This window comes from Podarcis vaucheri (assembly GCF_965113315.1).
Source record: "Podarcis vaucheri genome assembly, chromosome: 11".
Lineage (NCBI taxonomy): Eukaryota > Metazoa > Chordata > Lepidosauria > Squamata > Lacertidae > Podarcis > Podarcis vaucheri.
This window is the reverse complement of record NC_138749.1, coordinates 56,517,575-56,536,898: the sequence shown is the minus strand read 5'-3', so window position 1 is coordinate 56,536,898 and position 19,324 is coordinate 56,517,575. Positions and strand designations below refer to the sequence as shown.

Below are 19,324 nucleotides of genomic sequence, written 5' to 3'. Positions count from 1 at the left end.
AGAGGAGCTAAAAAGGAATAACAGTTGGAGCAAGAGATTTTAATGAAAAGGCTGGAAGACAATCTAGGACAGAAGAAGAACACAGAGCAAGATCATGAACTGAGATACAAAGTAGAAGTCTATTGGAAATGATCAGGAAAGTGGCTAGGCACAGTGCAATGAGGAAAAAGAGAAACTCAGGTATATATATAAGAAACTTTAGCCTCTAAGAAGTGACTGACTCAAGAGAAAGAGTGAAGTTCAATAGACATGAAGGGTGCTACAGCGAATTAAGGGTTTAAAAGAGAAAGGGAGAATTGATGTTTGTTCTTTCTGTCCCATAAGACCATTTTCTCTCAATATATTATTTTTTCAAATATATCCATTAGGGAGTTGAGTCCGGGACTCTGGTTAACTGCTATTCCGAAAGACAGTAACAGAACAGTGGTTTGGAAACACCATCATCCTACCTTACGGCCTTTGGGAACATCATCTTCTCCTTTACTGCCAGAATTATTACCGGCAGGAACTGTAGCTGGAGTTGAAACAACTCTCTTGGGAGCTTGCGACAGCACCGTGGCCCAAGACACAGCAGGCCAAGGCGACACCTGAGAAACTGATGTTAGACAGAACAAACTATTCACAGAACGAGACAAAGACAAATCTTTAGTGGGGCTGTGCCAAATGTTCACAGGGTTTTTTTCCATTACAAAAGGTGCAATTTTGAGAGATATACAAGAAACAGCAACATTCTATATTGATCTTTCAAATGTAGCTATTTGAATGATAAAATATTGGCCCTTTTGCTTTGATGTATTATGTGCTGAAATCTTAAAAAAAAATTACCGTATTTTTCGCTCTATAAGATGCACCAGACCACAAGACGCACCTAGTTTTGGGAGGAGGAAAACAAGAAAAAAAATATTCAGAATCTCAGAAGCCAGAACAGCAAAAGGGATCGCTGCGCAGTGAAAGCAGCAATCCCTCTTGCTGTTCTGGCTTCTGGGATAGCTGCGCAGCCTGCATTCGCCCCATAAGACGCACACACACATTTTCCCTTACTTTTTAGGAGGGAAAAAGTGAGTCTTATAGAGCAAAAAATACGGTACCTCGGTCCAAGATTTGTATGACACGCTTCAAACAAATGTTTAAACAATTACTTCAAAACAGCCCAGACACTCTAACCTGCAAAGGATTTTCTTCAGCCAGAATAACAGGGTTGTTGCCAACTAAGTCCTACTCATAGTAGACCCACTGAAATTCATCGGTGTGACCGACACCCATGGTGGATCTTCTTAGAACTTAGCTGGATACATGCCAATACAGTGGTGCCCCGCAAGACGAATGCCTCGCAAGACGGAAAACTCGCTAGACGAAAGGGTTTTCCGTTTTTGAGCTGCTTCGCAAGACGAATTTCCCTATGGGCTTGCTTCGCAAGACGAAAACATCTTGCAAGTTTGTTTCCTTTTTCTTAACACCGTTAATACAGTTGCGACTTGACTTCGAGGAGCAACTCATAGAACGCAGTGTACATAGTAGCCTTTTTTGAGGTTTTTAAAGACTTTGGTGATTTTTGAAGCTTTTCCAAAACTTCTTTTGCAGCCATTTGGTAAGTTAAGCTTTTAAAACTTTTGGGGGGGGGTTGGATTTTGGGTTGGGGTGTTTGGAATTCAAGGACTTGGTGTTGGGAAGGAGTTTGCAAGAATCTGGAAGCTTGTGTTTTTTTTTCTGCATTTTTATGATTTTCTGTGACCATTGGGCCACTCTGCTGTTTTTTAAAAAAATTCTGGATTTGAATTTCTGTGTGCTGGGTGGCTAGGGGAACAGTTGGGGAGGGGTTTGCAAGAATCTGGAAGCTTGTGGGTTTTTTTCTGCATTTTTATGATTTTCTGTGACCATTGGGCCACTCTGCTGTTTTTTAAAAAAAAATTCTGGGTTTGAATTTTGAAATGCTCTTTACAGTATGTGTGACTTTAAAGAGCACTTAATAAACTCTTGTTGTACCAAATTTGGCTTTGTTTGGACTTTTTTTGACCATAGGAACGCATTAATTGATTTTCAATGCATTCCTATGGGAAACCGTGCTTCGCAAGACAAAAAATTCGCTAGACGAAAAAATTCGCGGAACGAATTAATTTCGTCTTGCGAGGCACCACTGTACCTTTTCTCTACCCTTTCAAAGCATGCTTAGGCTGAAGTTTGGACTTTAGACCTTAAGTGAACAGAATGCTATATCAACAGTAAAGAAATATTTATTACTACAGAAAGCCCTTACCTCCAGGATCAGATGAAGAACTTAACGGTCTTGCTGGGAAATGCTTTTTCAGAGTTGTTTCTCCCTAAAGTGAATATTGCAGTCTTTAGCACAAAAGCAAGGCAGCAACCTGCTCTGTCTCTCTATCTAATCCATGCAGCAGTCAAAAGAGCAAAACTTGTATTAAACTTCCTGGAACTGAGCTCACATTTGAATTCTTTACCTTGGCTCCTAAATTTACAAGTATCAATAAAAGATATAAAAAGTTCTTCCAGTGGAGGTGCGAAAACCTTTGTTTTCTTCAAGTAATCTACCAAAGCTGAAACTCATCTTTAAAATTGTGACATATTTCATCTTCAGAAAAAAAATCAAATAAAATATGGGGGGAGTGGAGAGAATTGGAACTACCTTATTTGTATATTGGTTATTATATTTCACCAAGTCAATAAAAACTGCCTTGAAGGAAAGACGTAGCCTGACTTTATCCATATGTTGCTGAACTTTTGTTTTACAAGGGGCTGATTCACATGGCCATCATCTTGCACTTATACACACTAGAATTCCTGCTTGATCAATAGGTTCTAGGCTTCCTAAACAACATGTACTCGAAAAGGATGATTTTTAACGTTTGCTAAGTGCCTCCTGGCAGAGGGAATATAAACCACGCTGGATTCGTGCACAAGATGTACTGATCTCACCATGAGGGAACTACAGAAATTACTGCAGGGAGAAATAGCACCGTGAGTCACCACTTGCAGGAATTATTCTAGAAACAGGTACAAAATCTAAAGATTAAAAGAAAGAAAGAAAATGAAGTACCTTTATGCCCTAGGAGGTCTAACCTTGCCTACCTCTCTCTGTAGCCCAAAATGATTTCTTGTTCTATTGTTCCTTCCTTGGGTATAAAAGTCACCAAAACAATAATATTCTTGATGACCTTTCGGAAGATTATCTGTTAATGCTACACGGGAGAAATGATCTTCAGAATGATATAGGATTGCCTTTTTAAGAAAAGGAGAACAAGGACTTACAAAACTAATAGGACAAATAGCCTTTAGGAAAATCTGACTGACTGGTGAAGAATTCAGTTCTAAAGCTAATCTAACATGTAACAGGATGTGATAATACTGAAAAGAAAATGTGTCTATTTACTCTTGCATATTTCCCACAATATTTAAACATGCATACATTGTTCAGGCAAGTAGCTTCATATTAACACATTATCATTCAGCATCTAAGCCTATGAAATAGCTAACCTCTTTGGTTATCAGAGCTGAAACGGCTGGTTTTCCTGGAGGTTTCGGAGGCAGCTTATCTCCTTCAGCCGAGCCCAATGGCCCCCATGCACATTTTTTTATATCCAACAGATCACTACTTCCCAAGCCTTGCAATTTTGGAAAATCTGAGAGGGTAATTTCAAATGCAGGTTCCGGAAGACACTCAGCTGCTGGAATTTGCTTGAACTTCCCATTTGCTGCTTTAATGGGCCTGTCTAATATTAATAATAATAAAAAAGAGTTTATATGCAAAGTAACGTATTTATCCTCAATATGTAAATAGTTTATTGCTTTTAGTAATCATTACACATCATACAATGCATTTTAGCAAAAAAATATTTATTAACTCTCTCATTCATACCTGGATCCTGCTTCACATCCCAATGAGAGCACAAAACAGCTAACAATATTGCACAAGCATAAAATAATGAAGTTAACAACATCTTAACCACATATAATCCGTAAGTGCTGATCAATAAAAACAAACTGGGTAAAAATGATACACTCAGCCGGGGAGGCGTAGCTACAAAACTAGCAAAAGTCTTGCACTTTAATCCAGTACAAGTTTTAGAAATATGCCATTTTCGGTCTGAATTTGGCCTCCCGAGAGAGATTTCTCTTGCCCACTCTCCTACAAAGACCTTTCTTTTACATAAGGCCTTTGCCTTAAAACATTCAACCAATATGTCAATGAACTTTTTCCTGTTGCATAGCTCAAGGACCTTCCAACTCTCTCCTCTTCTTGCACGGCCCCTAAACCTGTTCAGGGTGCCCCCCCCCCAAACCATTCTGGAGCAAATGAGGGGGCTGAGCAGCGAGAGGATAGCGGGGAGAATGCAAATGGAAATAACTGTCCTAATGGAACGAGTGTACTGGGTGCCAATGAAAATTACTCCCAGGCATACATCCACACTGTATGTAATTGAGTTTCGTTGATTGTATTATTGAGGCTGCTAGCTATCTTCAAGAAAGGTAGCTTAAAAAAAAAAAAAAGTGTTGCGAGACACAAAGCAAATCCTTTTAATTGCTAAAGGGTATGCAATATTTTGGCACTGTGGGTTAAACCACAGAGCCTAGGACTTGCAGATCAGAAGGACGGCGGTTCAAATCCCCTCGACAGGATGAGCTCCCGTTGCTTGGTCCCTGCTCCTGCCAACCTAGCAGTTCGAAAGTGCAGCATTATCATGTGCAAAGTGCAAGTAGATAAATAGGTACCGCTCCGGCGGGAAGTTAAATGGCGTTTCCGTGTACTACTCTGGTTTGTCAGAGGCGGCTTACTATGCTGGCCCCATGACCCAGAAACTTCTACTCATACCAATGTACAAAATACTGCAATTGTTACGGTAGTACCTGATTTAATAGGATTTCTTCCATGCAGAGCTGTGTAAGATGAACTCTCTGTGGATCCATCAGGTCTCTTACCCTCCCATTTGGATTCATGGTCTTTCGATCGCCTCTGTACAAAATAATAACACCACCTTTCAATCTTTTTTTAAAAGGGCTTAATTTTCCATCTCTATATCTATATTCCAAACAAAAATTTAAAAATCCTTCCAGTAGCACCTTAGAGACCAATAAATTTGTTATTGGTATGAGCTTTCGTGTGCATGCACAAGAAGTGTGCATGCACATGAAAGCTCATACAAATAACAAACTTACTTGGTCTCTAAGGTGCTACTGGAAGGAATTTTTTATTTTGTTTTGACTACGGCAGACCAACACGGCTACCTACTTGTAATTAGATCTATATTCCAAATTACATCAGAGCAGAACTTCAGTACACAAACGCTAAAAAGGAGTACATAATGGTATCGTTGCAAAAGGATTTTTTTTTATCTGTACAATTTTTTTGTGCAATTTTCAAAGTCCAGATACAAATAATGTTAAAGTTGTCACTAGAGATGCATTAAACAACCATGGAAGCATTGGTAGGAGCTTCTCTTAGCTATTATCCAATTTCCTGATAAATTCAGGGTTTCGGCTAACTTTGTCTAGTTCCTCTAGGCATGTGGTCCTAGCTTACGTATATCTTTCAGAACCCCCCCCCAAAAAAAAGCCACTCCCAATCCATCTGTTGTGCCATGGAGAAGTGCAGATCATTCAAAGCAGAAAGGGCGTCCTCATAAATTGCTGGTCCACTTTTCATTTCCAGTGCAGTTTTCTCCAAAATGCACACTAGGAACGTATCTGATTATGACAGCCAATTCTTGCTTCAGCTGCTGAGCATTTTATAAAACTCACGTTTCTCATGAACTGTTGAGTAGCAGAGGGAAAACTCAGGCCTGCTACTTCGACAGGGCTATGCTTCTGCAGCAGGGTATTTGCTAGACTAATGAAAAATGGCCAGGCTGCTCCCTGTCTTGGATAAAGTTTCATTTGTGCCCAAGCAGACTGTTCCACTAGAATCTGCAGAGCTGCTCATGTTGCACACAAACCTGGGCTATGAAGATTCCACTGAATTTTAATAGCTAACAATTTGTTTCAGCTTCATAACACTAGCCAGTATCCTGTAGAGACCGCGACCGCTGTTTGGTAGAGTCAACCCACCCACTCCCCATACAAAGAGAATCAGAAGCTAGTTATGATCAGTGCACAATCACTGAATATCCCACACAGATCCCTAGTAACCATAGGCACTGGCAGGGACCAATGAAAGCTGAAAGACCCAATGTGTGGGGGTGGGGAAATGCTTGGGGGGGGGGCGGTGTACTCCACCTCTTTGAAAATGGAGCACTAAACAAGCCTGCTATTACTGCAATCCAGTTACTGATGCAAGCTGTAGCAAGACAGAAAGGCGTTATCTACTAGGCTGTCTTTACTTACCTGGCAAAAAGCTGCCGCCTCTTTTCGGATATGAGGAGTCTGTTTGCCAGAGTCTCTGTCCAGTTTCGAAGAGCTGTAAAGCTTAGGGCTGTTGTTCGGACACTGAAAGTTGGTGACTGCATATACATTTGGTGCAGCGTTAACTGAATAAGGAGAACTGGTATACTCCCCAAGCGAACCACATCCCATAAGGCTCTGAGATCGATACTGAGAATGAGAGGTGGCAGTATCCCAGGGCGCATCTTGAGTATGTGTCTGTTGTCTAAATTAAAGAAACATATTAGTATATTTTTAGTGGGACACATGACAAACATGACAAGGTTTGCAAGGAAAAATATAATGAAAACGAATGCTTAGGCTATAACAGAATTTATCATATGATTACAAAACAAATTCTATTTAAGCCATAAGCATAATAACCCATTTATTTTACTAACAAAGGAACCCCAAATCTGCCTTGGAGGGGGTGAAAATCTCCCTCTGCTCAGCTCTGACAGCTTCCCCACCACCCCTGGAGGTAGGGAAAGGAAGTCCTGCCATCAAGGAACTTCATGCAGTCACCCGAGAGCTGGGTAGAAGCTGGCGGCGATCAGCAGAAACCCACGAAATAGGGGTGGGGAAGGTGAGGAGAGTGGTGCCCGGGGGCCAGCCCTGCTGCCCATCATATGATGGCAATAGGCGTGCTCCAGGTTTCTTCACTGTGCCAGCCTAGGAGCTGGTACAGGGAAGTGGCAATATTTTCTTTCCCACTTTCTACGCTGACTGGTGCTACTGCAGTCACAGCCAACCAGGCGTTTGGATTGCAGCCCAAGCAACCCTTTGAGAAACAGTAAGCATAAAATGGTAGTGTTCAAAATATGTGGTGTAAGGCTGATCTGTTAAAATCAGAGGGGCACGCATCAAATTTAGGGTATGGAACGTCTTCCCTAAGCTGCAAGCAATAATATAATGAAAAGGTGTACATTATATTCAAAAGGTGATATCCTATTGCTGATCTTAGTGATGTTGTGCCAGTAAAAAAGTAAAGGGACCCCTGACCGTTAGGTCCAGTTGTGGACAACTCTGGGGTTGTGGCGCTCATCTCGCTTTACTGGCCGAGGGAGCCAGCGTACAGCTTCCGGGTCATGTGGCCAGCATGACTAAGCCGCTTCTGGTGAACCAGAGCAGCGCCCGGAAACACCGTTTACCTTCCCGCCGGAGCGGTACCTATTTAACTACTTGCACGGCATGCTTTCGAACTGCTAGGTTGGCAGGAGCCAACTAATTACAGAAGAGCTAGAAAGAATTTTTTTTGCAGATTCTCCTTCTCCCAAGAAGTCTCCAGTGCCCTTCAAAAATATGTCCTGGGGGTGGGTCGGGGAACTGTTCCCCTTTCACAATAATTAACTTTTAAAAGAGCATGGTTTTGCCTATGGTGATTAAATGGTAGACTATATTTTTTTAATGGGTTTTTTTTTAGAAATCCCCAAGAAGCTCCATTGCTTCCAATGAAAGTCAATTAGCACCCCACTATCCCAGGTACTTGAAGCTATATCTTAATCACACACAATTTGGAGCACCATGTTGCAAAAGAGCACACTGCATTCTGAGCATTTAGAGCTTGCTTTAGGTAAATGTCATAGAAAAGCATGGTAGCCATATGACTACTGTAGAATTTATGATACACCTCCCAGGTATGCAAGCCTTAGGGGCTGGGACTTCTATCACACAGACAAATAACCCCATTTATAAGGTAACATGATTCTACACCCCACCAAAGAGCATGGTATTATTACTACTCAATACACTGTGTTTTGGGGTCAGTTCTTGGGGAAAGTACTGCAATTGATTTAATTTGTTCAAATAAGTCAACCCCCTACACATCCTTAGTAGCCATTCGACCAGGCTTCCTCAACCTTGGCCCTCCAGATGTTTTTGGCCTACAACTCCCATGATCCCTAGCTAGCAGGATCAGTGGTCAGGGATGATGGGAATTGTAGTCTCAAAACATCTGGAGGGCTGAGGTTGAGGAAGCCTGCGTTAGACATAAAATTATTCTTTCTTACAGGAGAAAAAAAACTGAGCAATCGCTGCTTAGTTGTAGTTATTTAAATATATGATTGCTAATATGTGGATTTTAGATTACTGAAAAAAGGTGCCAGAACAAACCCCCAATATGTATACCCAAAACAATAAGGACAGTTTAAAACTGTGCAGGTACCACCTTTCCACAAAGCAGCAAAGAGAGATGGCTTTGAGAGCAAAATCCCAGTTACAGTAATTCCACATGTAATAAAACAAATGTTTAGGGATCAAAAGCCCAAAGTCACCATCGTCTTTGAAATGTGTCCCGTGAGAGGTGGGTTCAATGTTGTGGCCTAAAACATTGAATGAGCTTACCCAATTAATGACCAAAATGCACTTAACTTGCCAAAGAGCTAAGGCATCTAAATTAAAGACTTAGGTACGTTAACAGTCCCCCAAGAAATGAGACGTAGAAGGGTACATACTTATCCACTGGTGGCTCTTGAACATATGGGTAGCATGTACCATAGTATGTAGGAAAGACACATGCTTCTGAGGGTTCTGACCATGCCACTGTTACTGCCGCATATTTGGGGACAAACGGTTTGACCTCTGCTGATAACTTGATGCCCTGAGAAACAAAATGGGTTTTGGCTACATGCACTTGGAGATTAACCAAAATAAGTGAAAAGCCCCATCTATGTGAACCAAACTGTCACACAAGAAGGAGAAGCTGGTGCCTTGTTCTTCTGCTCAACCAAAACGAGTAGGAAAAAATTAAATCTGTAACAGAACACTGAAAAATGCACCAAGAATTTTAGTGCTTAAGCAAACTGCTGCTTCAGAACAGAAGTTTCATTTTACTTTTTGATGTAAAAACTCTGAGAGTATCTGGCTGCAGCACATGCAACATCTCAACTTTGCATTTATAAGGGGGGTGGAAACTAATCTCTGCAGCTGCAGAAAATACACTATAGGCAGGCAATACAGACGCAATGCTGGTTTAGCTATTAAGAATGATTAGGAGACTAGAAGCAGGCTTCAGGCTCATGCGTACCCTCCTGGCCCCAACTTCTCCCCTCTCATGCAAGAATTTCTCTCTTAGACACACACATGCCTTTACCCAGGTTCAGCTTCTTGGTGTGGCATAATGCTAAAGTTGGGGAAAGGGAAGTACAGAGAAGTATGAAAAAGAAGAAGAAGAGCCTGCTTCCCACTCCCAATACCATCACCCTAATTAATGACCAACTAGCATTACATCTGCACTGGCCCTACAAGAATCTAAGAGAAAACAAAGCATTCAGCTGACAGTCAAAAGTCTGTTCACTGAAACCCTCTGGTGGTTGTACTTGCATTTGAAACAGAGGGACAACTGACACCAAGGGTAGTATTAAATGCTAGACCTACTCAAGAGTGGGCCCATTGAAGCCAATGGCCATTACTAACTTGGGCTCTTGAATTTCAACGGGTCTACTTTGAGTAGGACTTAGTTGAAAACAAGCCTAGAGGTTTAGTCCATAATATGAACAGTTGTGTTCTGCAGCTCATTAAAAAGATGGTTGACCAGAATTTTGGCAAACGTACCCTAATATATTAGAAGAGAAATAGAAACCGTGTACATATTGTTGCACAAATGCCGAGTTTGCTGGATACCTTATTATATTTGCCTGACCTATTTGTATTATTACATCAGGAACGAGTGTTCAGATTCTACGGCAAAAAATACGTTAGAATCACAGATTTAAAAAACTTTGTAAAGCAGCACCTGCTCACCACACCCAATATAAATACCACCCATATATAGGGTGAACTTGTGGCTTCCCAATGTTGCTAGACTCCAGCTGGCATCATCCCCAAACAATGGGCATAGTGGTTGGGACTGCTGGATTCTAAAGTCCAACAACCTCTGGCAGCCACAGGTTTCCCACTATTACCATTAGGGAAATGCTATGGTTTTAATTATACAGAATTTAGGTTTATATAATGGCTAAAATATGGAAAGCTACTTCATACAAAGTCAAGAGTATTGGTCCATCCAGCTCAATATTGTCTATACACTACCAGGAGGCAGCTGTTTCAGGCAAAAATAGTTCCAAGCCTTACCTGGAAATAACAGCTATTGAATCAGGGATTTTCTGCATGCAATATAAGTGTTCTACTACTCGCCTTCCTTACTATGGACAGAGATATGGAATGGCCCCAATCCAGCTGTTCCCCAGCAAAGTGAAACTAAATTAGTCAAGATTAAGCTTTCACACTTGATTTCAAAGCAAAACTGCAAATTGTTCATTTGTTTGTTTCTATCGTATCATTTAAATAGGTAAAAACAGGACACTTCTACTCCAGGCTGAGTGAAAAACTTTGATTAACTGCATTCAGAAAAGGAAAATATTTGAAGCTATTCTGCAAAGCACACATGGACAAGAGTTATGCTGGAGTGTATGCACAACCTATCAAATTCCATGTGAAGAACAAGATTTTACTACTTCTCCCCATGGGAACATTCATCTCTAGCAAAGCAAAAATAATGTGTAATCCTTGAAGCTACTAGGCATAATCTGACACGAAATTCGTAACAAAATCCTAGTTATCAAAATGGGTAATTGCTTCTAAAAACTTAGGCCATGCTGCAATAAAGCAGTAAGCATTTGGACAAAATTACACATTACAGTGGTGCCCCGCAAGACGAATGCCTTGCAAGACAGAAAACTCGCTAGACGAAAGAGTATTCCGTTTTGGAGGTGCTTCGCAAAAGGAATTTCCTATGGGCTTGCTTCGCAAGACGACAATGTCTTGCGAGTTCCTACTGTTTTTTTTTCCTCCTCCCCCCCTTTTTCTAAGCCTCTAAGCCGCTTATCAGCTGATCCGATCAGCAGATAAGCCGCTAAAAGCCGCTAATAGCGCTAATCCGTCAATGGGCTTGCTTTGCAAGACGAAAAAACCGCTAGACGAAGAGAATCACAGAACGGATTCTTTTTGTCTTGCGAGGCACCAGTGTACATGCAAACAAATAATAGTAACCAACTATTTTTGCTTAGCTTGCAAAGCCTAGGGTAGTGTAGAGGAGTGAAAAGAGCAACTGTGGGAGGTGTTTCTCTTGCTACCATTTTTCTGCTCCACAGCATTTATTCTCTTTCGGTGTTTGTAAAGTATATCTGCACTGAAAGGAAAGCACTAGCACCCAAACCTGTCGTACCTCTGGAATTTTATTCCTGGGAAAGAGGCAATTCCTGGGAAAGAGGCAATTCTGAAGGAAGCAAAAGCTGCTTCCCAAACCAGAGCCTTATGACTGACGAAGTCTTGACCAAGTTGGTTTAGTTCAAATCTATTTGGCCAAACGGTAATGTTGGGTTTCTGCTACCATATCAAGAAAGGTGATCTGTTTTTGTATACGTATTTTATGTGCACAAATTGCTACAATAGTTTAGATTGTGTTCTTCAGAAGAAGGGTGGTATAAAAATTAAATATAAAACAAATAAAATAAAATAATAATAAGTTGATGACTAGGACACACGACGCAGCCAGTATTCTTAAAACAAGCTGCTGCCATTCCTCTCCCCTGTCAGAGGTCTTGCCTGCGAAGACGACAACAGTTCAGGAGGTGAAACTTGTATTTTGCGCGTTTGGTAAAAAAAATAATCAACATGTGCTCCTTTCCCTATCGCACAGCCACTAAAAGCAAAGCAGTGGTGTCCTGAAAAGAGACTGGTGGTGGCAAGCAGAAGACATTGAAGGGGGGGGGCAGGGAGGCAAGGCTCAAAACCCGGGGGGGGGGAGCAGTCCTTTAAAAAAATTCTGGCTAATATACTCAATATTGCACTTCTTCCACGCCAAAAAAAAAAAGAGGAAAAGGTTTGCAGTGCCTTCTCCCGATGACAACACAAGAAGACATGCTATATCAAACTTATTATTATTATTTTCTGAGCACCACTTGAGAGGGGGGGCTTGTTTTTTGCTCTCTGGTGTTGCTCTCCCTCATTTTCCTTTCTGCAGTGAGAAACAGACTTTCTTCGGGGTGATTGGGATTTTTTTTTTTAAGGGCATCCCTCCCCCCCTTTTTTTTTGTTTGCTTGTTCAAGCCTCCTGCCAGGACCTGAGCCATAGACACACACGTTAAGCGAGAGCAGGTTCAGCGGAGCCACCAGAACGGAGAGCGCCTTTGCCTTTCCCCTTCCAGGACCTCTCCGGCCGCCGTTTACATAACAACCAGCCAAGGCGCGCGGGGAGGCTGGAGGGAGCCGCTCTTTCGCCTTTCGTTCCCCACAGACCCGGCCTCGCCGCCGCCGCTTCCCCGCCTTACCTCGCTGCCCGCTTCCCTCTCTGAAGACATGGCGCGGGTGGGGGGCGACAAAAGGTCAACGCCCCACCAACGGCGGCTTCCACCCTGCCCTTCTACCACCGGCCCGGCGGCGCGCACTAAAGACGCGGCGGGCGCGCGACTCGAGGGTTAAACCCCAGAGGCCGCGGCCAATCAGCAGCCGCGCCCCGGCTCGCGTGACCGCCGCCATGACACCAGGGGCAGCAGGGAAAGGCCGGCTTAGCTCTACCGAAACCGTCGCGCCTGTTTAGCGTCTCCTAATGCGGATGATGGGCAGCCAGTTTTTCCACGCTGCTTGGCATGATTGTTTATATACGAATAACTGAGAGCAAGGAAGGGAAGTGGTTTCAGCATATGGCATGATCTGGGTTGTATCAATACACCTTATCAATATTGACCCATTACCTTCTGATTCCTCCAATGAAAAGAGTTGGAACAATAACAAAACAGCTGCAGTAATAGGAAATCCGTGCATTATAATTTACCAGATTCAACTAGGAAGTGAGTTTCGTGTATATGCAGAGCTTTCTTTATGATGTCTCATTAGGTAGTATTTTGAATGTTTTTAGTCATAGTTTGTGCAGTTGAGGTTGCCTCTGTGTTTACAATTGCACCAAAAAATCAATAAAACTAAACTTCCAAACTTTTTTTTGTGCCAAATATATTTGTCTCATTTTAATCAGTTGTCTAAAGGACAGTCATGACTTACTGCTATGACTGCACAGACACCACTTTCCTGTTTCTTATCAAACATTATATACTATAAAAAATGTGTTATATCAACTTTAGCTTCACCACATAGGCAGTGTGTACAACAAATTTTGCAGCTTCAATCTCTTGCGAGCTACAAAAATCAGCAATCTTTATAGATACAACATTACTAATGGCAAACATTTATGCAAGTTTTAACAGAAATTGTTTTACTTTTAAGAATTGTTTTTACCCATAGAAATTATATATAAATAATTTTTATGGGTAAAAACATACACATACATCCATATTTTTTATAAAATCATTTATACTCTGCATTTTTGGATGTAGCCCACCCAAAATGTCTTACAACAAAATACACTGAATGATAGCAACTGTATTAATACTACTCTATTATTAGGGCAGTTTTAAACAAAACACAGAGCTATCCTTTCAAAATTGGTCACCAAGATAAAGTGTGAAACAGCCTAAAAATAATTTGCCAAACAACAGTTTCTGTATTTTGCAGTGCAGCCTTTTATTGCTCTGGGCATTATTGATTTCCATTTGTGCCAGTATCTGGGGAAGTGAGCTCCCAGGCTCAATTCAAGGTGTTAATACTGGCATATAAAGTTCAAAATGGCTTTGGACTTCCTAACTACAGAGCACCTATCCAATGTCAACCACCTTGGACCCTACATTCAGTATGCGAGTTTCGTGGTGCCACCACTAGGGGCTGGAATTGACCCAACTGCCTTTTCAGTGGTAGCTTCTCATCTGTGGCAAGGCATGCTTCCCTCAGTATTTGGCTTTCAGTAAGAATTTAAACACATTCCGTTTACCCAGGCGTTTGATGGCTGTTCCTGGCACCCCTGAAATCACTGGTTGGATGTCTATATGTTTTTTTAAAAAAACTGATTTGTTCACTGCCCTGGACTCATTTGGAAGGGTGCAATATAAATAAGTAACAGTAAACTGTACAGCTGCCTGCTTTATTTCTGTCATGCCACACCAGAGATGTCTAAGGCTATAATACTAAACATACTTACCTAGGAGTAAGTCCCATTGAATTGAATAAGGCTTGCTTCTGAATAGACCTGGCTACAACTATAGCCTAAATCAGCAGTTGAATTCTCACTGCATCTGTATGGGGCAGGGCGTGAAGGTTGCAACACAACAGTGACATAGGCAACAATGAAGTTGGATTTTATAGCACTGCCATTTTGAAAATTACATTAGGAAAGGTATGTGATTGAGCATTTAATTAAAAATATATCCTTGCACAACTAAAAATACAATTCAATTGCCTCTAGAATATCTATTAATTTTGGTGATTACTGAATGATTTGAGAAGCAATGTGGATGTGGTCATTCTGAGAGCAAGGTACCTTGCAGAGTGTGACATTGGTACAGAATTAAGCTTCCTAAGAATCTCTTTAATTTGTGGTAGCTCTTGTGGTTGAAGTTATGCATTTGTGTCTGTGCAAAACACGCTCAGCTCATTGAAGTCAAAGTGATTCAAGAAGATTTCCACCTTCCAACAACTAGCAAATCCGCTATACTGCCATAATTTATAGGGAAAAAATGGAATCGGAATTTTTCATATACAGAATATATTGATCTACATTTAAAAATAAAATGCTGTACATGAGCAACAAGCAATCAAAGGGGAACATGCTCCAGGTAACTGCCATGTTTTAGCATCACATTAAATATTCCCTTTGCTGGGACCTATGAAAATAGGTCATGGCCACTGGGCCCATCACCTCCTGGCAAATAGATGGGGAAGAAATGGAGGCAGTGAGAGATTTTACTTTCTTGGGCTCCATGATCAGTGCAGATGGTGACAGCAGTCACGAAATTAAAAGACGCCTGCTCCTTGGGAGAAAGGCGATGGCAAGCCTAGACAACATCTTAAAAAGCAGAGACATCACCTTGCCAACAAAGGTCCGTATAGTAAAAGCTATGGTTTTCCCAGTAGTGATGTATGGAAGTGAGAGCTGGACCATAAAGAAGGCTGATGGCCGAAGAATTGATGCTTTTGAATTATGGTGCTGGAGGAGACTCTTGAGAGTCCCATGGACTGCAAGAAGATCAAATGTATCCATTCTTAAGGAAATCAGCCCTGAGTGCTCACTGGAAGGACAGATCGTGAAGCTGAGGCTCCAATACTTTGGCCACCTCATGAGAAGAGAGGACTCCCTGGAAAAGACCCTGATGTTGGGAAAGATGGAGGGCACAAGGAGAAGGGGACGACAGAGAATGAGATGGTTGGATGGTGTTCTTGAAGCTACTAGCATGAGTTTGATCAAACTGCGGGAGGCAGTGGAGGACAGAAGTGCCTGGCGTGCTCTCGTCCATGGGGTCACGAAGAGTCGGACACGACTAAACAACAATGAAAATAGACTCCTGGTTACAAGAGGCAATAAAACTCAGTCTATGAAAAGTTTTGGCTAACACTTTCAAAGAACTTTACTATTTCATTGAGACTGAACAGAAACTTCATGGAGAGCTGATAATGCAAATCAATACTGTCAAATTAAGCCACATTTATCTTTACCTACCGACTACGGCCATATTCAGGAGTGAATGACCTCTGACCACCCCAAGTAGGTAGCCACAATCTGTTTGCTGTGACCCTGCAGTAGTAAACATGCTAGGCAAATGCCTTTAGACAAGTCAGCAACCATCCCCTGAACTTCAATCTCTGGGGCAGGAAACTGGGGGTGTATTCTGCTATTCAGTGCAGTTTGACATGGGTAAAAGCATCTACCAAAGAATGAAATTGCTATTCCCCCTCCTTTACAATTGCTTCCTATTTCCTATTATCCCAACATGGCTCTGAATAAAAAGACACACTAGTGAAGAGAAGCCATGACCAGCTGCTACTGGAGAGAGGTGGGAACCAGGCAGCTCATCACAGGATCTTTCTCTTGAGCAGACCTGTACAGAGCTGGATGAGGGCAGTAGATCATTCTTATTCGTACTCACCTGAGCCATCAAGCCTGTTTTTTCCTTCTCTTGTAAAACGATTCTAGCAAACAAATTCTAGGTAAGTGACATAAATACTACAAACAAACCTCTATATTATTGTCATCAATTGTATTGCATTTTATAGAGTACCAATATATGGCTTTTATAATGTGGACAGTAGTAAACTAAAATCATGAAATGCATAGATTTAGCATTAAAAATATGTTTATTTCAGCAGCTGAAAAGCCACAGGATGAATTGCTTCAACAGTTGGAAGAAGCTTCATTACTAAGAATAAAAAGGCACAGATCTTTGAAGATTTTTATAATCAACACATTACATGAAAGTTGTGAACTTTATTGAACAAAACTGAAAAAAATCAAATAGGCACTTGTTAACTTGTTAAGTGAGAATTCAAGACCATAGCAGCCTACTTTGCATTTTACTGAGCTCTGTTGCTGTGAATAATACAGCTCATGCACAGGTAATGACTTGTTTGTATATTTTTCTTAAGTATTCACTGAATACTACCAACATATATACATTTATACATAAAGTTCCAGAAGCTTAGAGAGGCTGTTCATTTCTGCTGGCCTTTTGGAAGTGGTCTTCTAAATAGAAGGATGTGTGGTTCTGTAAAGAGAAAAAAATGAAGTTTGTTTATAAGTCTGTGGCCAGACATCCCACTTAATGGCCGATAATATAGGGTTTTCAGTAAACACTTTCTGTCTAGCCCTTGCTACTTAATGTATGAAGTGACTCTGTCCCTCTCCCGCGTCAAGACATCCTAAAAGCTTTACAGAAAGTATTTCTGGAATAGCTTGTTAGGTAGAAATGTCCTTTTTTACCTGGTTCATGAATCATGTAGTGGACCCAGCCAAGGCTTTGCTGAACACCAAGTCTTCTCCATTCTTCTTCAGTCATTAGATGAGTTTTTGGTACTTGCTTTGACAGCTCTCTTGGCAACATCACATGCCTGCCAGGGACAGAAAACACACCAAGTCACATTTATACAGCCACAATTAGTTCTGTACAACTTGTAAAGAAGCTTTATGCCAGACTCCATAGCATATGTGAACTGCTTGAACATTTAAGTTTTAGGCTGGACCTCTGCCTGTGATTTTTGATTACTTGTACATAATAGCCTAAGTTGAAGGAATGGCACTGTAGGTGTTCTGTGATATCTATTTAGATTTTTAACTCCTTTTAGAGAAACCCGGCAGCTTGCTATGCAACAAGAAAACTCAGGATCAGGCGGCTTGTAAACTTCCATTTGCTTCTTGCAAGCTGCATCCATGCAGGAAACCCGAAACAAAAGTCGGCTCTCCCACTACTGGGCAATAAATATCCTAACTGACTTTTGTGGTGTTATCTGCAGACACTTGCAAGTGCCCCTATTATCCAGGGACATTCCCAGATTTCCAGAAGCTGTCCCAGTTTCCGATTTGATCCAGGAATGCCCTGCTTTTCCTTAGGATGTCCCTATTTTCATTGTAGAAATGTTGGCAGGTATGGAGTGAAGCAACCCCGGAGCCAAGAAGATAAGGAACTAGACAACCTTTAGAAGACATCAGAAGGCAGCCCTGTATAGGTTAAGTTAAAAAACAACATAATATTCTCTTTTGTTATATAGTCTGTTGAAAACCGCCCAGAGTGGCTGGGGCAACAGGGTCAGATGGGCAGGGTATAAATAATAAAATTATTATCATGGAATGGAACGTCCCTATTTTCGTCAGAGAAATGCTGGGAGGCTATGCCACTAGCAAGACTGCCCGTTAGCAAAACGCAAAGTCAACGTTGCAAAGGCCCAAAGCTAACATACGGAAACGAGCCTATTGAAATGGCCGTGGCGGTCGGCCCCAGAGACCCTGACCCAAACACCCCAAAATCGGTGGCGGATTTTAGGCCAGCAAGCTACCACGGGGCTAAAATGGAGCGGGGCGGCGGGACAGGGAGCTGGGTTCGAATCATGCGCACGCCGCCGCCGTGGAGCAACAGGCGCTTCCCTCCGCGGCGCCAGCCCTTCCCTAAAGGGCCTGTGAGTGAAGCGGGCAGGCGCAACGGCCTCCTCCGGCCTCGCCCCGCGCCGTCCTTTGTCCCGAGGCCGTTCCCACCCCCACAGCCGGCGGGAAAGGAGGAGGGAGAAAAACAGGCCCGCCGTTTTCTGTTCCCCCTCCCCCCGTTTCCTGAGGTACTGGGAAGGGAGCCTGGGCGGGAAGAAAGGAGGGAAAGCGGAGGGCGGCGAGGGACGCCATGAAAGGGCGGCGGGCCCAACGGCAGCCTCGTCAGGCGAAGGGGCAGGAAGAGGCCCACCGACCCCGGACACCCCCCCGGCCTCCCTCACCGGTACTCGTAGTTCTCGTCGAAGTACTTGTCCGAATAGTAGATCTGTTTGTGGGCCATGACGAAGACGACGATGGCGGCGACCACGGGCGCCTCACGGAAACCGCCCCCTTCCTCTCTCTCTCTTCCTTCTCCCACTTCAAGCAGCGGCAGAGACGACGGCGGCAGCGCTAAACTAACTCGCCCCTTAAAGCCAGCCCTCCCGCCCGCCCGGACTCGATTTGAATCCCTCAGCTCGACGCTGATTGGGCGGCGGAGGGCTAATCGGGGCGCGCGCTGCCCGCGTGACTGTCGCCGGCCTGTGGGGATTCGGTTCCACGCCCTGCCGCCCCGCCCCCCCCTCTCTGTCTGTCTCCTCCCCGGAAGGCCGCCGCGAACTGCGCGTGCGCGCCCCACACTCTCCTCGTCTGGGCGAGTTCCGTGTTTAACTTGGGTGGGAGTTTGAGTTTCTTCCCCTCGAGCCCCCCCCCCATTGCGCGCCGCCGCGGGAGCGCGCTTGGGTAGTTTCCCCTGTCTGTCCCCCGCCTGGAAGGAGTTGTATTCCTTTTTTTGCATTTAAATTTTTATTAAGTTTTCCTTTTGCAAGTATTGGTTACAACCGTAATTACAAATTAACAATTTTTGAACTTCCACCAGCACCTCCCTCAATCATCCATTTTTCT

General features: G+C 42.8%; 2 protein-coding genes across 2 annotated transcripts in view; both read right to left on the bottom strand.

The window, feature by feature from the left end:
* Positions 1-12,797, bottom strand: part of SECISBP2 (SECIS binding protein 2) — a 30,023-nt gene extending 17,226 nt beyond the window's left edge. Inside the window, exons 1-7 of the mRNA XM_082241543.1 lie at positions 12,639-12,797; positions 8,823-8,968; positions 6,334-6,595; positions 4,861-4,966; positions 3,490-3,725; positions 2,255-2,318; positions 450-595 (exon numbers count right to left, since the gene is read on the bottom strand). Of these exons, the coding sequence (XP_082097669.1) occupies positions 450-595; positions 2,255-2,318; positions 3,490-3,725; positions 4,861-4,966; positions 6,334-6,595; positions 8,823-8,968; positions 12,639-12,668 (990 nt within the window). The 5' untranslated portion in view covers positions 12,669-12,797. The remainder of the gene's footprint in view (positions 1-449; positions 596-2,254; positions 2,319-3,489; positions 3,726-4,860; positions 4,967-6,333; positions 6,596-8,822; positions 8,969-12,638) is intronic.
* A 3,863-nt stretch (positions 12,798-16,660) lies between these two features.
* Positions 16,661-18,851, bottom strand: CKS2 (CDC28 protein kinase regulatory subunit 2). Its single transcript, XM_082191762.1, has 3 exons — positions 18,664-18,851; positions 17,168-17,295; positions 16,661-16,952 (listed from the first exon to the last, which is right to left on the bottom strand). The coding sequence occupies exons 1-3, from the start codon at positions 18,720-18,722 to the stop codon at positions 16,900-16,902; spliced, it is 240 nt and encodes a 79-aa protein (XP_082047888.1). The 5' UTR covers positions 18,723-18,851; the 3' UTR covers positions 16,661-16,899.
* Positions 18,852-19,324: the final 473 nt, after the last annotated feature.

Bases quoted from the DNA above. Each gene is read 5' to 3' on its own strand.
- CKS2 (XM_082191762.1), bottom strand. From the start codon at position 18,722: ATGGCCCACAAACAGATCTACTATTCGGACAAGTACTTCGACGAGAAC. The intron at 17,296-18,663 runs GTGAGGGAGGCC...TGTCCCTGGCAG, and splicing joins GACGAGAACTACGAGTACCG to GCATGTGATGTTGCCAAGAG. The intron at 16,953-17,167 runs GTAAAAAAGGAC...TTCTCTTTACAG, and splicing joins CTACATGATTCATGAACCAG to AACCACACATCCTTCTATTT.